Raw genomic sequence first — 21731 nt, 5'->3', positions numbered from 1 at the left:
TCGCCTTTGCCTGTTTGAAAGTCAGCAGACAACCAGCTCCCGAGATAGGGATCCTTCTGAGGCTGCTCTGGGGGTGCAGCCGAGTGAAAGCCAGTCCCGCCAGCCATTCATCTCGATCAACACCCGCCGGTGTTTATTATGACCCTCATCTCACGCGTGTGCAAACATGCGCGCGCACACACACACACACACACACACAACACACACGGACAGGCACAGAAGGTGAACCATTCTCCACTCCGGCACAGACGTGTGTCCCGAGTTCAGAGCAGGAACACCAGCTCGGGCCTTCCATGAAAAGACAGGGGCGCAAAAACACACAAAAAAGGAGAAGAAAACAAGAGAGAAAAGATAGGGGCCGGGAGCTCAGAGGTGGACTTGCCCAGGGCGCGTCCCTCCGGACGGAGCCAGCGATGAGGAGGCCCCGCCATGCGCCCCGGAGCCCGCCAACCTCCCTCCGATCTTCCTGATGGAGAGCCTTGGATGCCAATCGGCAGGCGAGGCCCCTGCTCCCCCTACAGGAGCCGACCCCCAAGTCAACCATGTCTATGAAACATGTTTGGAAAGAAATAGCCTTAATGTAACGCCTGGGGCCGTTCTGCTCAGACCCAGGAGCACTGTCCCCGCCCCCACTCCCAGCCCTCAGGGGCTCCTGATCACCCCAGGCTTGGTTTCCACGGCGAAACCAACACCATCCCCTGCCCGCAGGCCCCCGGGGCTCTCCGGCGTCGCTTCCTGGCCTTGCCAGAAGAAAGGGCTATGAGAGTAAATGGCAGATTGAAACGCCAGTTTCTTTAGCAAAGCGTGGTCGGCTGAGGTCAATTACCTACGAGCAAAGATTCCTAGAGCAATGTTTCCAAAGCGAACTCTTAAGAATTAGATAAGTGTTATGCCCAGATTTCAAGATCCCCAATAAAACCACACCAGGGAGCCAGTCAGTCCGATGCAAAAGCAGAGGGTCCTTTTATACAAGCTCGCTTGGTCCCCCCCTTGTCTCCATTACTGGATGCAAGAGAGAGCCCCAAGTCCCAAGAGAACAAAGAATTTATAGGGCTTGGGGTTGGGGCAGGGTGCAGCTAGGGTCTGATTACACAAAGACAGGGGGGGTGGCCAGCATACTTTTGGCCTTGGGCTAGTTTCCCCTGCTTTCCCATTGGCCGAGATAAGGGCAGGCTGAGTGACTGATACATCCTGCGGCTTTTTCTGGGAAGAGGGGTTAAGGACACAGCCATCAGTCCTGCTTTGTCCTTTCAATAAGAACATTCCCAGGTTAAAAAAAAAAAAATTAGGAAGAATAGGGTTAAATAAACTTAAGCAGTCTTCACTGTTGCAGGACTTGTCAGTGCCTTTAACACACACCAGGCATTGTAAACCTCCAAAAGAACACAGCGTGCGGAACATTTCTCAAAGGCATCTGACGGGATGATCTTTCTCTGAAATGCATGTTTGCTTGTTCTAGGCTTGAGGACATTAAGGAGAAAAGTGACAAGTGCAGAGTAATAGCTCTGATTAGTTCTCAGTTTCCAAAGTTATTTGTGACTATAAAGCAGGGTTTAGTCTATCCGTGCGTCTGGAGAAAAGCTGGTGTACTTGGTCCACATTTTCTAAGAAATGTGAAGGTCTGTACCCATTTCAAGGGACGTTAACCTTAACAGTGGCTCCAGTCCTTCTCCACAAAGCAGCACGTCACCTCCGCGTCTGAACGACCACCCAAGCGCAGGAGACTTTGTGCCCCGATTCCAGGGGTTCCCGTGTTTTGTAAAGAACCACAAAATATGGTGATTGTAGATGCTGCATAAACATCCGCTCTCCTTGCCAAGTGGATTCACTGACGTGCATCATAGGAGAGAGATCACGTGGAAGGTAAGATCGAGGCAAGGGGAGAAGGAACCCCTGTTGAAGTCATTCCTCACCTTTCTGCAACTCTGCGTTCACCTACGTTAACTTGGTCAGAAACAACCTGTCCTTTAGGTCCACTTCCAGTCAGGGACAGAAATTGGTCTGTTTTCCCCCCAGGTTTCCTAAAAACACACAACAGAAGCCCTTCCCCCTGGGGCTGGGAGGGACGCTAAGAGCACTGCACATGCAGATGCCTTTGAATCGGGAAACAATCCTTTGGCTAAATGAGGCTTCTTGCTTCCTCGGGGGCTGATGAAGTAACAATGTACTGTTATCTGATAAGCACATTTTAAAATTCCTTTGTGAGTAATACTGGGAAAACTGCCCCCAGATATTTATTCAGATGTTTTATGGAAAAGCATTCATGAGAGCAGACCGGGCAGGGGAGGAAGGGGCGGCCGGTGCTCCCAGCTGCGTGGTGGGCAGCTCAGGGCTCTCACCTGGCGCTGTCCCCTCCGTCCCAGATCTGCTGGGTCACTTCTCCAGGGAGACGCTCCGGGAATGCAAATCCGTACTAGGACCTGCTCCAGCCAAGACTGTCCCTGAGGCGGCTCTGCGGGGGCAGGAGTTTGCAGCGCCTTCCGGAGAATTCCGTCCCTCCCCGGGCCGTGGTTCGAAAGGCTCTCTGACCTGGCTCACCTCGGACGTGTGGCCAGTGCCAATGCCATTCAGATGAATGCCATCAGCTTCGCTGCGTGCGGCAGGGTTTCCCAGAGGGACTCGGTGCGATGCACTCCCGCGGGCCCTTACAATCGAGGGAGACGTTCCTAGCAAATACCCCCAGACCATACTCCAAAATGAAGATGGCAAGAAGGCAGGGTGCCTGGAGGGAGACAGGAACCATGAGACCTCAAATGGAAGAGACTGGATGGGAGTAGTCAGGGAGGGCTTCATGGAAGAAGGGGATATTCCAGATGGGTTTTCCACTCCGTCACAGGCTAAGAGGACCACATGGAAGCACCATGAGGAGGACCTGGCAGGCAGGGGGGACACAGATGGAGACAGAAACAAGGCCGCTGGGGCTGTGAGCAGGCCAGGCCCCCGACCGCCTGTGGCATGGAAGGCCGGTGGCAGCAGTGGATGAACAAAGGGCTCAACTGAGCCATGCAGCCCACCTCACAGCCCAGGGCTCCTCCCAGGAACGAGAGGACGGCACCTGGGGGTTAAGAGGCTGGACTTGAGACAGGCCAGTGAGGCGAGGCAGAGGGAGAGGGACAGGGAAGCCTGTCGAGGGGCGTGGGGACCCTGATCCGGGTGTTACCTGAGGTCAAGGACAGCAATGAGACCGACCAGGAGCGGGAGAGGGCAGAGGCAGGCGGCACGGGGTCCGGGCACAGCTGAGGTTGCTCAGAGGCTGGGCCCAGCCCTGTGGGGCCCGTGGGGGCCCAGCTCAGGGTGCGCTCAGAACAGGACAGAGACAGGGACTGCTCAGCGGAGGGCAGTGAGGGCCCTACCTGGGTGCGACCACCTGTGGTGCCACCGCTGTGCTTCCCACCGGCCTGCCGCCCCTCCTGCCCGGCTCATCCCGCAGGTGAAACCCCCTCATTCCTGGCTATGGCCGGCCTTGGAACAGGCCCACCCCTGGGAACCCCGCCCTGGAGGCCTGCAGGGATGACGCCCCGGGAAAGCTGGTGACTGAGCAGGGAGCCCTGACCAGGAGGGAGAGCGAGGCCCTCGGACTGGGACTCCGTCCTCAGTCTGCACGCAGAGGCTGCCTCCCGCCTGCCGCCTGCAGCTCCGCAGTCTGATCACCTCCCCACAACCCGGGGTTCACCACCTCCCGCTGACTCTGTCGCCCACAGCCCCTGGCCTCTGTCCCCGCATGCCTCCAGCCCCGCCCCAGCCTGGCCTTCATCACATCCAGCCGGGAGCTCGGCTATGAAATCCTGCCCCCGCTCTGGCCCCGGGACAAGGTTAACCTCAGAAGCAGCGCACGCAAGTCCTCGCAGCTTCCTGGGGCTCACCTTGGCCCCACCTCCCTCCGTGCTCCACACCCCATTTCACGGTCCAGCGGAGCTGGCTGAGCACCCCAGCCCCCTCTCCCCACTGGGCTCCCACCCCCACCCCGGCCAGGTGCCAGTCATCCTACTGCACCTGGTCCCCCCTCCTTCAGCCTGCCCTACCCCCCAGGTGGGAACAAAGCCACCTCCTGCGGTTTCCATGGCAACCCAGGACAACTCCTTCCCGGACACCTAGCAAATCCCAAGGTCATTGGCTCTGTGCCTGCCCGTCTCCCCCGCGATGTGGGGAGGCCTGTGAGACCAGGGACTGGGCAGGGCACACAGCGGGGTCTCAAGAAGGGCCTAAGAGACGGTGCAGACCCGCCCGGCGTCACTGCAGGGGCCCGCAAGGTGGGGAAAGGGGAGCGGGGCGTCTGCGCTCATTAGCTTTGGGAGGTCAGGCGGCTGCTGCTGGGACGGCAGTAAGGACAGGGGGCTGCAGGCAGGACCTGTCACCCTGCCTCCCGGTCTCTGTGATACCTACCAGGGGTAAACGTTCCCTCATCCCTACACGGGAACGCATTTACCCTCACATACGTGTGCAGGCACACGTGTGTCACTGCCCTGGGCCTCAAAGACCGCTCAGCATTCATCAGCCAACAGGCACAACTGGCCCCTGGCCCCGTCGTCACTGTCCCTGCACATCGGGTGCCGGCTGTCCCCCTGCCCCTGTCCAGCTGCCAGAGCTCCCACCCGAACCTCCCCAGTCTGTTTGGGGTCAAGGCTGACGGGTGGCGCTCACCCTGCTCGGAGAGCCATGCCATCCACTGCTAACAGTCGGACACCGTAGCCGGCGCACCCGCATGTGACGGATGAGCCAGTTGGGCAGCAAGAACCTCTGCGCCGCCCTCAGCCTCCTGCCGGGACAGGCGCAGGCAGGCCGGCTGCAGGCGGGTTTAGCGGCCTGACTCCGCCGCCTCTCTCTCCGCGCCCGCACCGGCTCTGGCCTCAGAACGTGTCTGATTCACCCGCGAACAGACAGACACGAGCGCGCGAACACCGGGGGACAGGCAGGGGCCGGACACCTGGTCATGAAAAGCTGCCTCAGGTACTTAAACTAGTGACGGGTCCGACCCCTGCAGCACACACGGTCTGAAGATCTCCTTGTGAAGGAATGTGAGCCTGGAAGGGTATCTGTTTCAGACAAAAAATACCACAGGGTGACGCAGCGCCTAGGTCCGTCTCCCCAAAACGGTACGTTCCGCCCCGGGGCGCGTGGCCGGGACTCCGTTTGGAAGGAGAGCCATTGCGGATGCCCTCGGGGTGAGGCGAGGCCACGCTGGGTCAGGTGGGCCCTGAGCCAAGGACTCATGTCCTTAGAAGAAGAGGAAATTCAGACACAAAGACACACACACACACACACACACACACAGGGGGAGGCCACTGAAGATGGCGGCTGAGGCCGGAATGGTGCATCTACAAGCCAAGGAACAGTAAGGAGTCTCAGAGCCCCCAGAAGCCCCCAGAACCCCCAGGAGAGAGGCCCCGATGGTTTCTCCTCCGAGACCCTCGCAGGAATCAATCCTGAGACGCTTGGACCTCGGACGCCTGGACTCTGGATCTGGCCTCCAGACTCTGAGGGGACCCACTGCTGATTTCCCAGCCGCCCCACCGCGGTCCTTCCGTACAGCAGCCCGGAAACGAAAGCACAGGACCAAGGCGGCCCTCGGGTACTGCAGGGGACTGTGCCCCGACCATGTGGGGCCTGCAGAGTGCACGAGGCCCCCTCCCTTTGCGACTTCCTGTCCTTAGCACGTGGGAGTGTCACCGGGGAGGCGCGGCGGTGACTGCCGAATCCCTCGCCCGAGAAGGCTGTGTTCATGTCCGCCTTGCCGGGGCCTGAGACAATCCCCACCCACCCCCAGCGCTCTGGGGGATGCGGGCCCAGCCTGCCATGGACCAGGGGAGGGGGGTAGGGGGGGAGGGGGGGAGGGGGGGAGGGGGGAGAGGCGCGGCACAGGAATCCCAGGACAACACCCTAGGACAACTGAGGCTCCCTGGCCTCTGGATCTCAGATCCGAGCTGCGGCCATCAGGATGGGCTCCGGGACCCCTCCTGCCCTCGCCTCCTGCTGTCCTTGCTGGTGTAGGAGTCTGTTCACACGCTCCGTGGAGAGAGGACCGAGGCCCGTCTGCTCAGGGCCCAGCCCGGCGCCGGCCGGGAAGGCTCCTGATGGCCCTTCTCTGAGTGACAGGCCCCCCCCCGTGGGGTCAGCACGACCCGGCCTCTCCACCTGGACGCTGCCCTCCACCCTCGGGGCTCAGCAGGCGAGGGGTTCCCAGATGATGAATGCTGATGCCAATGAGTGGGGGTCCGCCCTGCACCCTAACATCTGTCAAGGGCAGAGGGGCCTCCTGCAGTGTCTGTCAGGAGCCGAGAATGTGAACTTGCTCCCCTGGCGGCGAGGTCCTGTGGCTTCTTTCCCGGCTCTTGTGGTGAATTGTGGCCCAAGGAAGCTCTGAAAATTCAGTGCCCCATAGACTCTCCAAAATGGGCCGGCTCCTAGGGTCGGCTCCGTGATACTCAGTCCTGGGCGTGAACGCGGTCCCGTGGACATGGCGGCAGCGTGGGACCAGCATCTGGGGTGCCGGTCCCAGCCGAGGATCCCCCAGTCCCCCCGCCCCAGCCACCGAGCTCACCACTAAGCGGATGGGGGACAGTGAACTGCCTCCTGCTGGCGCGGACGGGAAGGGGGCCCGGCTTCGGCCCCGGGCTGTCCTGGCGCTGCGCCCGCCTCTGCTGCGCCATGAGCTCCAGCTTCCTCAGCCGCTCTTGCGAGCGAGAGATGAACTGCGGCCTCCGGGCCTCCAGTGCTTCCTGAGGGAGCCGGGAAAAGAGATTATTTTTTAAATATATTTTTATTAGAGGCCCGGTGCACGACATTCATGCACTGGGGGGGGGAGGGGGTGTCCCTCAGCCCAGCCTGCACCCTCTCGCAGTCCGGGACTCCTCAGGGGATGTCCGACTGCTGGCTTAGGCCTGCTCCCCACGGCTTCTGGGAGCTCCTGCATTGAGCATCTGCCCCCCGGTGGTCAGTGCACGTCATAATGGCCAGTCATTCTGCCATTTGGTTGATTTGCATATTAGCCTTTTATTATATAGGATTGATTTCAGAAAGGAGGGGAGAGGGAGAGAGAGAGAAACACCAATGATAAGAGAATCATGGGTTGGCTTCCTCTTACACGCCTCACACTGGGGATCGAGCCCCTCAACCAGGAATTGAGCTGTGACCTCCTGGTTCATAGGTTGCTGCTCAACTAATGAGCCAGGCATTGCTAAGAGAAGGGACCCAGGGAGGGGCACATGCATCTGACTGGCCAAGGAGCTGAGCAGGAGAACAATTCAGGGACCGAAAGCGTCAGTGAGTAATCTGGTCCCCATTGCTTCCCACCAGCTCACGGAAAGGCGGCCCAGCCCCACGGATGGCACAGGCCCCCCCAGGCCCCGTGGCCCCTGCACACGGTGGACTAGAACCAATCAGGGTTGTGAGAGCAAAGGCAACCATCTACCATCCTTTCTTCCACCAGCCACCCTGCCCATTCGCTCATTTCCCACAGGCCCAAAGCGGACGCCCTAAATCCATCCTCCAGGGACCTGAGGGGGAGGGATGGGAGCGTCCTGAGCCCCTCGCTCCTGGGTGGGGGGTTGGAGGTGGGGGACTGGGAGCCTGAGGAAGCTGAGACCCAGGTCGTCCGCCAGCGTCACACACGCGCCTTTTCAGGAGAAACGGCGATCGTGCCCAATGGACATCATGGTCTCCGTGACTCACACTGTGACACAGGGGCCCAGAGAGGTTAGGGCACCTGCCCAGAGGCACACAGCCTCAACGAAGGCAAGACAGGTCTCCAGCCTCAGAGGCCAAAGTGAGGTCACATGACCCCAAGAGCAGTCTCCCGTGGGGGGAGTCGGGTGTGGCATGCGGAGGGCCTCACCTGCAAGGTCAAGGAGGGACTGGCTGGTGGTTGCTGGCACTCTGAGCAGCCCTCCCGCAGGTCGGGGGTCTCCGGCTCCTCAGCGGGCGCAGGCTCGGGCGGCGTGGGTGCGGGCGCGGGCCCAGGGATGGCGGCGGCCTCCCGCGTCTGGCACTCCTTCAGCTGCAGCACCAGGTCGCAGCAGGTGACGTCTCCTGGGGGGGTGGGGGGGGGGAGTCCAGTTAGCGGCGCCAGCGTGTTTCTCCTGGCCCCTCGCCGCCGTGAGACGCGGAAGACCATTTTGAAAATGGAAATGCCAGCGGGTTATTAACGGGCCTGGTTAAGTCGCGGATGTCACAGCTCATCACAGACCCCTGGCTGCCCTGGTCACGGGAGGAGTGCCCGTGGGCGGCCAGCCCTCACGACCCGCTAACGATGCCGCGGCGTGTTCCCTCGGCTGCTGACTGTCAACTGCCCCCCCTCCCCCACGCTGAGATGACCCTTTCTGTTCCGCGCTGCAGGTAATTGTGTCCAAAGTCATCACCACTTGTGTGGGGACAGAGGACAGTTTTATCTTACGTTTGCTACGATCATGATGTAAGATGGGGGGTTGGCGTTCATTACCCATCCCTCCCCTTAATTTGCCACGACGACCTCTGGCTACACTGGTCCTGGGAGGTCCCGTCTCAGCGCTGGATTCGGGCTCATCCCGGGGCCACGGGGACATTCCTCGTGGACGAGGGCAGGCGGTGGGTTGACCCCCAGCCCTGCAGGCCGGCGGCCTCTGGGTGTGGAAGGTGCATGGATGCTGTCCAGTGTCCCTTACCGGCCAGCTCCTTCCCTGACCAGTGTCCTTGCCGTCTGTCCCAGGCCTCTCTCCTGTCTGAGTCCCCGCCCTCCCCACCCGGCTCCCAACAGCCTCACCAAACCTCCCCCTGGGCCTCAGTTACAGAGGGTCGGGGTCGGCCTTGCAGACCCGCAGCCTTCGGAGCAGCATCGCACACCCGCCCCGGCTGAGCCTGAGGCTGCGGTGCCCCTGGGAGAGGCCTTCTCAGCCTCGGGGGTGCTGGCCTTGCGCACAGTAGGGCCTCAGAGGGACAGCCTTCTCCATGCGGGAGGCAGAGCCCGCTCCCGTGGAAATGGCCGGTCCTGCTTCCCCTCCCGCCACGGGGGGAGAAGGGGCAGCTGGGAGGTGAGCTGGAAGAGGCAGGGCCGCGTGGACCAGGGATAATCCCACCAGCACATCCAGGAGGAAGCAGTCAGCCCGCCTCCCTCGGCCTCGCTCTGGGCGCTGTCTCCAGTGGACACGCCTCTCCCTGCGGAGCCGGGCACAGGCCGTGGAAGGGGCAAAGGAGCAGGTTCAGGGAAGGGGTCTGGGGAGCCCCGCCATCTCAGCAAGTCCCTGGGCGCCAGCTGCCGGGCAGAGAGCTGCGCCCACGGGAAGGAACTCTTTAACCAGCCACTGCTCCGCCAGCGCTGACAGCCTCACGTGCCTCCTGCCGCTTCCAGAAAACTTTCGTTTCTACTAAAAATAAAGGGAGAGTTGCGCCCAAACATCTGACCCCCCACATCCAATGCCCCGGGACGGGCGGCTGGGCTGCAGAGCTGCCTGCGGGACTGGAGCCCACAGCTCTCAGCGCGGGACAGGGACCCTCACCCCTGCCGGCACTGCCCTGAGCTCACCGAGGAGCCCCCGTATCACCGAGGAGCCCCCGTATCACCGAGGAGCCCCCGTATCACCGAGGAGTCCCCCGTATCACCAAGGAGCCCCTGTATCACCGAGGAGCCCCCGTATCACCGAGGAGCCCCCCATATCGCCGAGGAGCCCCCGTATCACCGAGGAGCCCCCGTATCACTGAGAAGCCCCCGTGTCACCGATGAGCCCCTACTATCACCGAGGAGCCCCCCGGATTGCCGAGGAGCCCCTGCCTCCGCTGCTCCCAGGCCCTGGCTCTGAAGCAGGGGTGGGGAACCTTTTCCGGCCCAGGGCCACGGGGATATTTGTCACAGCATTCACGGCCGTACGAAACGATCCACTCACAAACCAGCTGCTCTGTTTGGCCAAACGTTTCAGGAACTCACCCCTCATGGCCTGGCAGGGCCAGAACAGATGATTTCTCGGGCCTTAAACGGCCCGCGGGCCGGACGTTCCCCACCCCTGCTCTAGAGGGACTGGCTCGCTGGCGCCTTAGGGACGCCCGTGACCTTCTGCACGCCGGGCAGTGGAGTCGGGCCAGGTACCCGGTTCAAATCCCTCCTCCACCGCCCTCAGCCCCATCTGGAAAGGCAAGTCACTACTAGGATGAGGTAGTAATGTCCCATATTTTTTTATTTATTTTCATTATTAGGAGTATCTATTTTTATAAATTGACCTCTGTATGTAATAAGCAAGCTATGTATATACTTGATGTAATCATATTTTATAGGAGAACATATCTGCATTATTAAGATACATGTTGAAATCAAGCTAATGGCATAATAAAACATGAGCAGCGTCGGTGTCATTCTGGCTGGGACCGCTGTTGCCTGGCAGTCGTTGGAACGATACACCGTGTTTCCCCGTCTTGACCAGCGCGAATGGGAAACGGGCAGGTGAGCCTGCCGGGGGCTCGCTGAATGCGACCACGGGGACGCAGGAGTCGCACCTGCTGGGGGAAGCGCATCTTTGGCCTCCGCTAGGCGGCCACTGGCCTCCAGCCAGACCCTGGCTGGTTTCACGCGGAGATGCGTGAAGGAAATGAGCAACATGAAAGAGCCCATTGAAGAGACTAATAAATGCGACCGAAGATGGGGCCTACGGTGTGCGATGCAGAGTCAGGGGTGTAAAGTGCTGTTGGGAGCGCTGATCACAGAACCCCCTCCTCAATGCCTCTCAAGACTCTGGCTGGGGAGTCCCCGGTGTGGGGCCGGGCAGGGAGCAGACAGGCCTGACCCAGGACACCTCCACTTCCTGCCTCTCAGGTTGGCCCTGGTCCTCCCTCCACCCTCATCCAGACCCTCATTTCCTGAGCAAGGTCTGGAAGCCCCATTTTGTGGAGATAGAAATACCTCCCAGGGTCCCAGGTCAGAAAAGGAAGCGGATTGCAAGCCGTGGGACCGCGTGGAAAAGGGTGCGGGCTCCGCCCCTCAGCCCTGCGGGGCCGCCGGAGCCCCTCGCCTGGCGCACATCCCTTTCCTGGTTTTCTCTGCGCTTCTCACAAACCTCAATCATGCCACCCCCACCCCGCTGGACACCGCGGCCCCGTGTGCGGCCTCTGCTAAGAGCGCCGCTCCCTTTGAAGAACGATTTTTGAAAATCAGACTCGAGACACTCCCTGGGCCTCTGAGGAGAAGCACAGGCGCATGGAAATAGCAACGAAGGAGAAATCTCAGGGCCAAGCGAGGCGGCATCCCGGCCGGCCGGCCGGCCAGACCGCAGGCGGCTGCAGAGAGCGAGAGCCGGCGCTGGCTGGTCTCTGCCTTCCTCGCCCCGGACCGGACCTCGAGGCTTACACCGCTCACGTCCTCCCCGTCCCGTCGCGTCCCCTCCCCAGGTGACCCTCACGTCCCGATGAAGGAAACAGGGGTGTCGCCACAGACAGACGCTCCGCCCGTCGCCCCGGTCGTGTGGACTTGCTGAGCTATTCTTCGCTGGTCGCTGAGAGCAAGTCACAGAAAGCAAGCAGGCTTGGTGTGTGAGCTGGCCCGAGAGAGCCCTCAGCTCCAGGAAAACGGAAATGTGTGTAACTGTCTCTTAAATGCTACGTAAGCATCTGAGTCTAGTAACAGCGTTTCCCCTTCGCCCGCAGAGGGCAGGATGTCTCTGTGGAGATACACTTCTCACTGTCTTACTGAAAACCATCATTTTGGCCCGACTGGTGTGGCTCAGCGGTTGAGCGCCGACCTATGAACCAGGAGGTCACCGTTCGATTCCCAGTTAAGGGCACATGCCCGGGTTTCAGGCTCGATCCCCAGTGTGGGGCCTGCAGGAGGCAGCCTATCAATGTCTCTCTCTCTCTCTCTCTCTCTCTCTCTCTCCCTCCCACTCCCTTCCTCTCTGAAATCAATAAAAATATATATATTAAAAACAAAAAAGAAAATCATCATTTTGGAGCCATGGGGAGAAGTCACTGAAAATGAGAAGCTGTTCCCGAGACAATGTGTCCTCCATCCGCCGGGGGACCTGAGAGAGGCCGGCACTTCCGTTCCCGCGAGCTGTCTCGTGTCGGCTGGGGAGGAAGCGCCTTCCTTCTGGCATTTACAAATGTTCGGTCCATGCAGCTGAGGCTGTTTTACACCCCGGGCACCACGGGCAGCGAGTTTCACAGATGACTTGGGGAAGGGGCGTGCACTGTTCTTTCCTATGCCCACCCCACCCCCTTTTGGGGACAGACTACCCAGCTTATGCGTGATTTCAGAACAGTAGGAAAAAGGGTCCTTGATTCGTCCTCATCCTGCTTTTAAACCTCTCAGTGCCCCAACGCGTGTCCCTAACGCTTCTCTCAGGAAGGCCAGACGCCCGGTGTCACACCCTCGGGTCCTACCCGGCTCCTGCCACCTTTGTTCCTCATCTTGATCCCTTTCCAAGGGATCTTTTGGGCCAAACTGGAGACACAGTGCCCTTTAAAGAGCACGATTCCAGGCACAGACTGTCTGTAGGGTGCATCGGCGCTGGCTGATGGAAGGCAAATGCTTATTAGAATGGCCATTGTTCACATCCTGCATGTGAGCCTGAGGGGGAGCAGGGTGTTGGCACTGTTTTTGCCCTGTGTCTGTGAGTCTGAAACAGTTCAAGCTCAGATGGGTTTGTAAAGGGCCACTGGTGACGGGGGAGAAGAAACTTGACAGAGGGGTCGTTTTTCATGGAGTTGAAAGTCGCTTCCCAGAAACTGAAATGTGACTCACTCTCTCTGCATCTGTCAATCCACCAGACACGGCACAAACATGTTGGCAAACTCCTGTGCTGCATTTGTTAACACATCCGATGCTGCTCGGCCCGGTTTACGGTTCCAGCCATCGGCTGCTGGGCAGAGACGGGCCATCAGCTACTCGGACTCGCACCCGGGTCAGCTCCGTTCCCCAAGCACCTGTGCGGGCCGTGGGAGCGGTCAGGGCACGGGCTCTCCCAGGATGGCCACGTGTGCAGCATGACGACATTTCAGAAAGGTGGAAGGCATTTCAAATACAAATGAAGGAGAGGATTTGGAACCGCCCCCCATCCCCCCGAGACCTGGGGTCTCCTCCCGCCTGGCTCCACCTCCCACTAACCATATGACCATGCACAGGTCACCCAGCCCAATCTGGCCTCAACTTACTCATCTGGACAATGGAATAATAACCGTCCTGTCCTGGGAGGGGGAAATGGGCGCTGTGAACTGAAAAAGAAGAGTGCGCCGTGTGAAGGTGAGTGTTACAGCTTAACCAGCCCTAAGATAGCCCGTAGGTAAGGCACAGCCTTATAAATGTGATCCCTCCTATGACAGGTAGACCCTCATTTCAAATGCAGGAGGAGTTATACGGCAGGAAGACACAGGCGGGAGACAGGCTGCTCCCTCCTGGACCAGGTCCCTGCCCCAGGCCCCAGGCCCCAGGCTGCTTCTCCTGCCCATTTGGTTAAACTGACTGGATGCAGGCCCGTGAGGGGCACTGTGGGTTGGAGGTTGTGCCCACGTTATGTGGGGCAAGCCCAGCCGTCCTCCTGGGCCCGCGGGAGCTCTAGGGGAGGGGGCTCTGCTCTCCTCTGGTCTTGTCCCTCACCTAGTGCCCTGTGCGGGCTTCTCCGCTGGGAAGCAGGCCAGAGGGAGGCATGCGGACGTCACTGAAGGACCCTCAGGTGACCTTCACATGCAACAAGGGGCCTGAAGGGCAGCCCAGCCCGGCCCTCTGAGCCTTCGTGTTAAGCCGCCTCACCTGCAAAGGGCCCCGCCTCTTCAGCCAGGTCAGGGGGATGCTAACATCTTCACTGGGAAGGGGGCACCCGTGGGGCATCCGTGGGGTTCCTGCCAAACCTCTGCTCTGCCCTGACGGTCTTCAAGGTGGGCGCACGCGTACAAACACGCAGAACCTCTCAGAAAAGCCCCGTCGCGGTGGGACCAGCTCTGGGGCCACAGGGGTGTGCCCTGGGAGCGGGGAGGAGAATGCAGCGAGAATCAGTAAGGCAGGGGGTTCCCCACCAGCTGGCAGAGCCCACCCTGCCAGATCTGGAGGGCTTTCGGGGAGCCCCCTCCCACGCCGGGAGGACACAGCGACGATGTGCGTGCGCGGCGGCCAGGCCTCCTGAGGCCACAGCCTGTGGTTATTTATACACTGCGGGGGGGGGGGGGGGATCCTTTTCCTCCATGAAGATGCCTTTCTCCCATGAACGCTAATGAGAGCCAAGTGGCTACACGGACGGCCCTTTGTTTTCCAGATTGTCTAAAAATAAAATGCGCTGAAGAAAAACACATGTATTGTTCCTATTTGCGACGGTAAAAACACAAACCCAGAGGAGACAGAGAGTGGCTGCCCGGGAGATCCAGCTCCTTCCCGAGGCCCCGCAGGCAGGCGACCTGTCCCCGCCAGGCCTGGCGGCCGGACAGCAGCAGCTGCCGCTCCAGGTGGGGGCGAGGCAGTTTCGGGGACGCCCTGTGGTCCCTGGAAAGTACACCCCCCCTCCCTCGTTTGATGGCCAGGATGCTAGTCATCAGGACAGGTCCTGTCTTGAGGTTCCACACAAGAGCTGTGGTCCCGGAACGTTGCCGGGAAAGAAGATAACGGAAGAGGGGGTTCCACAGAGTCCCGATGACTCCCGTCCTACATGTGCAGTCACTAGGAGGTAGGCAGGAAAGCAGACGACACCCCTCGGGCAGCATAAAGTCACACTCAGACACACCCACGTCCTTTCAAAGGCCCGTGTTGGCAGGAAAGGCGGCGATAAAGTGTTAACACCCGTCAAAACCCTGACAGCTCCGCAGGCCACGCTCACCCTGTCACCGCACAGCCACACCACACGTGAACTTCCGGCCGCCTCGTCTCCCCGAGCTGCTGTTCCCAAAAGCAGCAACGTCTGCGGAATGTGAGGCAGGAGGGGGATGCCGTGACCCGGGGGCCCTCCCTCCCTCGCCCTCATGATGGCAAAGCCATGCCAGTCCAGCGGGGCCCGTGCTGGACCTCCGTGGCCTCGAGGAGACCTGGAGACTAACCCGTTGCCGACTGTCCCGGCCTCGTCTGCGCGCCTCTGGCCTGTTTGCCTGATGCTCACTCAGCTGAGGGGCTGGCGGGAGCCTTCCTGGCCTCCCTGGGCCGGCACAGTGGCAGGTGCTGCCAGCCACGGGGCTGCAAGGGCCCAGGGCAGGGGACTGTGGGGCTGTGTGCGCCCGCTCCGTGGGACGGGCGTTCGGGAAACCTCACGCGGACAGAGCTCATTATGGCCACTTCACCGTGGACATCAGCTCCACCCTTTTCTGCTCCGAAAGCGGTTATGAACTAAGTAGGAAACTGGAGCGGTTCCGACTTCCCATGCTCCCTGCACTCCGTCTGAGCAGACGGCCAGATGGGTAGACAATTAGACAAAAGCCAGGTGGGTGGAGGAGTGCAGACAGAAGCAGAGATCAATTACACTCTGACGGAAACCGGTTCCTTCCAACGGAGCCGGCCCTTGCGGCCACGGCTTTCCCCTGGATTTGAAATTACCCGTTTCCCAGCCCTGACGCGACCACCAGCCTCGCCGTGTGAGGGAATTCTCAGGAAGGAAGCCGGAGATCCGCCTCAGAGGCCACGCGGCCCAGACAGCAAACCCCGGCGCGTGTGTCATCAGGGAAAACGAGGTGGGCAGACGCCGCCTGCGATGCGAAGGGGGTCGCATTTCCTGGCAGGAAACATCACCCGCGTCTTACATGCACGTTTCTCTGCTGGAGAAGGAGTTAAGGGATGAGTTTGGTTTGGGGGACGCTTTAATTTTAAGGGCCCTGCCCCGTGACATGAGGGACTCTTGCAGAATAACACAGAACAACACGCAATGTTTACACATTCACTGCCTTCCTGGATGGCCGTCGGGGAGGTGGTGTTGGCTGAAGCAGTCACGGCATGTGGTTCATATCCCAGTGAAGTCGTCGTGAAATGCATCTTTAAAAAGGCAAGACCATTCACCATGCTGATAGGCATGTGGCCGGCAGGTTTGAACAGGCGGGCACCCCAGGGAGTCACATGGTATCAGACCGACAGCCCTTCGTGCTTAGCAGGTGGAGCCGAAGTGAACTCCTGGTCCTGTGACTTACACTCCCGTGTCTTCGGGTTGAGGAACTAATTCAACTCGGCGGCAGGGACTCGGGCTGTGCGCGTTCAGTTTCAGGACGTAACGACGCTTCACACCCAATTACATCCCCTTGAGAGCCCTCTTCCGCCTTCCCCTGTGGACCGCGGACTCGGCGCCCGTGTGCTAGGCGCGCTCGGTACTGAGGACAGAGGCCGAGCGCTCACCTGCCCGCCGGGAGCCGGGCCCCAGAGCTCGGCGGCGTCTCAGTCCAGTGCAGGTTGTCTGAAATGCCAGCCTCTGGGGTGTGGTCGACATCACCGATGGATTCTACCAGGAAACCCCAGGAAACAGGCGTGCAGGCAAACCCTGGCTCCCGGACGCCTCCCATCGGGGGCAATTCGGTTCTCGACCAGCTTGTTCACGGGGGAAAGGTGTCGTGGTTAACTTGGGTTCTGGACCTGAAAACCCTTTCACGCCGACCCCTCAGCATGGCAAGAAGCGGGTCTCAGGCCATAGACAAAGGAGAGAACGCGCCAGGACGGGTCAGTTTACAGCTAAACCCATGTTGTAAACATCTCAGGAGCTGAGTTGTGAACATATATATAGTTTTGCTTTGATTGCTGGTGAAATGGACAATTAGGACAATTTTAAAGAGGCCTCAAGAGCGCTAATGTTGCAAAGGGTGTGAAGGAAACAATGACCACAGGCCATTGACGAGGCAGAAGAACTGCTGTTGATTGGGATAAAGGAGAGCAGTCCGCGGTGACAGCATTTCGGAGGCAGTGACACGCGAAAATGCTGCCTCTGCCCCCCTGGGTGAGCGGGAGAGTGACTCCTTTTGGCTACGAGGGGGCGGTTCCATACATTTAGGAAAAGACGTGTCTACTGGTGGACTACACAGCGCATTAGACATGTCCTGCATGTGAGGAAGGTAAAAACGGAGGTCATCTGGGGTCTGCAACGAATTAATTCACTCTACATGATTTCTACTGGGAAAAATGACGCGGTTTTCAAATCGCCTCTTGCACAGCCGTCCGGAACAAATTAAGTTCGAGGACTGAGGTTCCACTGGGCATCTTCAGAGTAAGCCTCGCATTAGCTCCGTAGACGCAGCTTTCGTACCGACTGGGGGCAGGGCCCGTGCCTTCCCTCGCGCAGCGGGGAGAGCGCCCACGGCCCGAGTGCGATGGAGAGCCCTTGGCCCTGACCTCTTTCCACGACCACATCCTGTTTGCAGCCCTGCAAGCCCCCAGGGGCCGGAGGACATGTCCCATTTGTCCTTGGCTCCCGCCCCCTGGGACGTCCTGCTCCATCCGGCTCAGGCCACCTTCCCACGGAGACATCAGGGTCTCGCCCTGGGAGTCCCCGCCCGCTCCGCAGGCTCAGCGCAGGCCGATTATCCCCGGGACTGGCTTTGGCTGGCGCATTTCTCTCTGCCCTGGAGCCCGAGTGCACCTCGGGTCAGAGGAAGTTACCTTTCCCGTCAGTGTCCCCGGCAGCACGGGGCACAGTGGCTCACCTCTACTCTGTTTTCGGGCGGAGTTTAAAATGTGCGATTTCTGCCGAAACCGGTTTGGCTCAGTGGATAGAGCGTCGGCTTGCGGACTGAGAGGTCCCGGGTTCGATTCCGGTCAAGGGCATGTACCTGGGCTGCGGGCACATCCCCAGTGGGGGATGTGCAGGAGGCAGCTGATCAATGTTTCTCTCTCATCGATGTTTCTAACTCTCTATCTCTCTACCTTCCTCTCTGTAAAAAATCAATAAAATATATTTAAAAAAAAATAAAATGTGCGATTTCTGCTTTCCAGGTCTCTCCATGCACCCGCCCGTTCCCTCCAGACCCACCACTATTGGGTGGTGCCACAATGACTCCTCGTCTCTCAAGGCAGGGAAGTCAGAGGACAATAGTGGGAATGTCAAACCCAAGTTCAGAATGACCTGGGGGTCTCTACGCAGGAGCCCCGCGGGTGGGGCTCACCGTCAAGGTCCACAATGACATGGAAAAAAATAACATCCTCGGGCGAGGACTAACAACAGCAACCAAGAGTATAATGCATCACGATGACTAGAGTTTAACCTAGAAGTATATCGTTCATTTACATATGCAAATCCATGTCGTTCCCCATGCTTACCAAATAAAGGAGAAAAGTCCCGGTATTATCCTAATAGGTACACAAAACATATGTCAGTATTCAACATCCACGCACTTTAAAAAAAAGCATTCATGAAATTAGGAATGGAAACAATGGAATAACCTGAATAAAAAATGGGCAAAGGATTTGAAGCGACATGTATCCAAAGACAACGTATAAATGGCCAACAGGCACCCAACAAGATACTCCACATCCATAGGGAATCATCAGAACCATCACGAGATACTACTTCACAGGCAGTAAGATGGCTGTTATCAGAAAAATAAGAAAACAGCAAGTGTGAGCAAGGGTGTGGAGAAGCTGGGAAGCTAGTGCCTTGCAGGTGGGGATGTGACGCGGTGCGGCTGCTGTGGAGAATGGAGTGGTGGGCCCTCGCCGGTGTGGCTCAGTGGGTAGAGCATCGGCCTGAGGACTGAAAAGTCCCAGGTTCAATGCCTGGTCAGGGCACAGGCCCGGGTTGTGGGCTCGATCCCCAGTGTGGGGGGCATGCAGGAGGCAGCCGATCCATGATTCTCTCTCATCATTGATGTTTCTCTCTCTCTCTCCCTCTCCCTTCCTCTCTGAAATCAATACAAATATATTAAAAAAAAAAAAAAAGAAAGAAAGAAAGAAAGAAAGAAAATGGAGTGGCGGGTTCTCAGAAAGTCAAATACGGAACTGACATGCGACCCAGCAATTCCACTATCGGGTCTGTGTATAACCAAAGCATTAAAAGAGAGACCCAGACAGACATTTGCACACCCGGGTCCATAGCGGCGCGATTCACACAAGCCGAGAAGCGGCAGCAACCCCAGCGTCCCCGACAGATGAATGCCTGCGCCGGCAGCAGGGTACGGCTCAGCCTTAACAAGGAAGGCAATGCCGACGGGGCTACCGCATGGATGGACCCGGAGGACATCATGGGAAGTGAGAGAAGCCAACCACAAAAAGACAAATACTGTATGATTGCATGTAGAGGAGGTCCCTGGAGTATTCCAGTTCAGAGAGACGGGGACTCAATTGAGGGGACATTTTTAAAGTAAAATAATCAAAATCTGTGAAGGTCTTACGGCAGCCAGTCTCTCACAGCCTGACTCCTGCCAGAATGAGCTGCGTCTAATGCGGACAGTTCACACCTAGCAGGGTCTAATATATTCCCCGCCTTTCAAATTCACAGGCAGTAACAGAGCAGCTTTTATGAGCCCGATAAGATTCAAGAGGCATGACATTTTCTAGAACAAAACGACGACATATATTAGGAAAATTCTTGTAGAAACACGAACTTGATAGATGAGTGGCATTTTCAACCAGTAGAGGAATATTATCTCATCAATAGTCTGTGGACATCGGGTAAAGCATTTAGGAAAAGCAGATCCCGGCCTCCACCCTCGGAGGAACTCTATCCAGAGGGATGACAGGCATAAAGGAAGGAACCAGAGAGGAATGGAAGCCAGAGAAGGCCATTCTGAGCCTGCCGGTGAAAACAAAGGAACAGGGGTTAAGAAGAAAAGAATAACATCTGAATGTCAAAAATTACCATCGACAGACATGATGACTACATGCAGCGTGGTGTCCTGGATGGGTTCCTGGAACAGAAAAAGGACATTAGTGGGAAAACTGGTGAGATCTGAGTAAAGACCGCAGTTCAGTTAACAGTGTGGCACCAGCCATTGATTCCTTAGTCTGGTCAGTGACCCTCCACTGGGGGGGATTTTGCTCCCCAGGGGACATTTGGCATAAGGGTTATTTTGAGGCGAAGGTAATTGCAAAGAAGCAGATTCAAGGAAAGCTCTCTGCCCTCCCCCTATCTGTCTAACAGCAAGACATAAATTTACAAAGGGGTCCCTTCTCTCTCCTCTACTGGGAGGGACAGAAGATAATCACCGGAGACCCTATAGACCCTATCAGCCTGTAGACGTCACCAGAGGAATCAACATAAAGTTTACCAGCTTTTATCTCCCATTACTTTCCTCTCATATATTTATCTTCTCACTCTGCCAACCTTGGATGCCTACACCTGCTCTCCTCTGTCCTGTCCTTTCTCCACAAAATTAGTCTTTGTTGAAAATGCAACATATAAGCCAGAGTTCTAAGCCACCACTTTGAGTTACTCTTTTCCCCTGGATAGCTCCCACATGTTAATAAACATATTTGTTTTTCTCCTGTTAACTAGGCCTTTTCTTATAGGAGCCCCAGAAAGAAGTTAGGTGGAAGGGACATCATTTTCCATCCCCTGTGTCCTCAGGAATGGGGCTCTTACTAGGGAGCCACAGACTCAGATTCCAGCATAGGATTCAGCACAGACATTGTGAAAACACATCCCTGATGCAGCTGATGCTCTCCGCTGCCTAAGAACACCTTTCCACGGTCTCTGATAACAGCCGCTGGACTGTGTGAGAGCACTAGGATCCACAGATGAGAGCTGTGGTCCTTCACCCACAGTAACGCCTTCATTACCATGAGGCTAAGACCTAACATGGGAAATACATGACCCCGTGGTAGCAATGTGAAAAAGATGTCTGCATTTAACTACAAACTCCTTGCACAATGTAGTATAAGATGACTTTACGGCTGATCCTACAACCTTCATTCACCTCTTATTCTCCAACATTAGTCAGAAACACTGAAAAGTTCACACATTTTAGAAAGATCCGAGCCTCTGCTTTAAGATAACTTTGAAAACAGCAAAAGCAAACAAACAAAAAACATTAAGCCAGAGGAATTAAACACATTCCCCTGTTCCTCACATTTTTTTCTTTTCTCCAGCGTCATCTATATCTGAAACATACACCTTTTCCTTACGGAATTCACCACGCTATTATCACTTCCTCTTCCCCAAATCACGTCTACATTCATTTCCTGCAGACAGCTCAGGTGAGGACCAACGATGATTGCAGCATGCTGAGTTCCCACCACGCACCACCGTGTGCTGGGCTCCGGGTAAGTCACCTCACCGAGAACACCAGGTCGGCAACAGGCAGAGTTGGAACTGAAACGGAGATGGGCCCCACTCCCACCCCCAGGGTGCTTCTGCCCGGTCCCCCTGATGGTCACTGCTCTCATTCGTGGGGTGCTCTGTAGTTTCCAATGTACAAATCCGGCCGTTGCCCCATCAGCCCAGTACAGGCCTTGAGTCCATTTCTCTCACTTCACATGGCAAACCTGAGCGAGAAGCCAATTAGAATGACTGTTCCCTAAACAACTGTGGGGACTCGACCCACTCATGCCATCGAGAGGGTGACTCAGAAAGCAGGACCAAGCGCTTTCCCGCACAGTGACAGCGGGTGGCTGACCGGAGCAACCTCGGGAGACCACAGGCTCTGGGCAGTGATGGGACAGCACGTTCAAGGTCATGGGGGAGGGACCCCATCTCATCCACCTTGACCAAGAGCTAAACAAGTCAAAACACCTTCAGAATATTTCTGCAACATTCTTCATACATTTTCTGGGGGGTTTTGGTATTACATTGGACCATCAGAAGGACAATAAAGTTGTTTCATGCCAATACTTGATTATTCTGACTGAGTTCTTAGAGGGAACCGGCATTCTGAGACCTTTTCCCCTCAGCTTTACAACC

At 57.6% G+C, this 21731-nt stretch overlaps 1 protein-coding gene across 2 annotated transcripts in view; it reads right to left on the bottom strand.

The window, feature by feature from the left end:
* C13H10orf90 (chromosome 13 C10orf90 homolog) overlaps positions 1–21731 on the bottom strand; it is a 95329-nt gene that overhangs the window by 6880 nt on the left and 66718 nt on the right. For both annotated transcript variants that reach the window (XM_059661731.1, XM_059661730.1), the window contains exons 3-4: positions 7832–8025; positions 6539–6716 (exon numbers count right to left, since the gene is read on the bottom strand). In XM_059661731.1, the coding sequence (XP_059517714.1) occupies positions 6539–6716; positions 7832–8025 (372 nt within the window). The remainder of the gene's footprint in view (positions 1–6538; positions 6717–7831; positions 8026–21731) is intronic.

Source organism: Myotis daubentonii, chromosome 13 (genome assembly GCF_963259705.1).
Source record: "Myotis daubentonii chromosome 13, mMyoDau2.1, whole genome shotgun sequence".
NCBI lineage: Eukaryota > Metazoa > Chordata > Mammalia > Chiroptera > Vespertilionidae > Myotis > Myotis daubentonii.
This window is presented reverse-complemented; position numbering and strand designations above follow the sequence as displayed.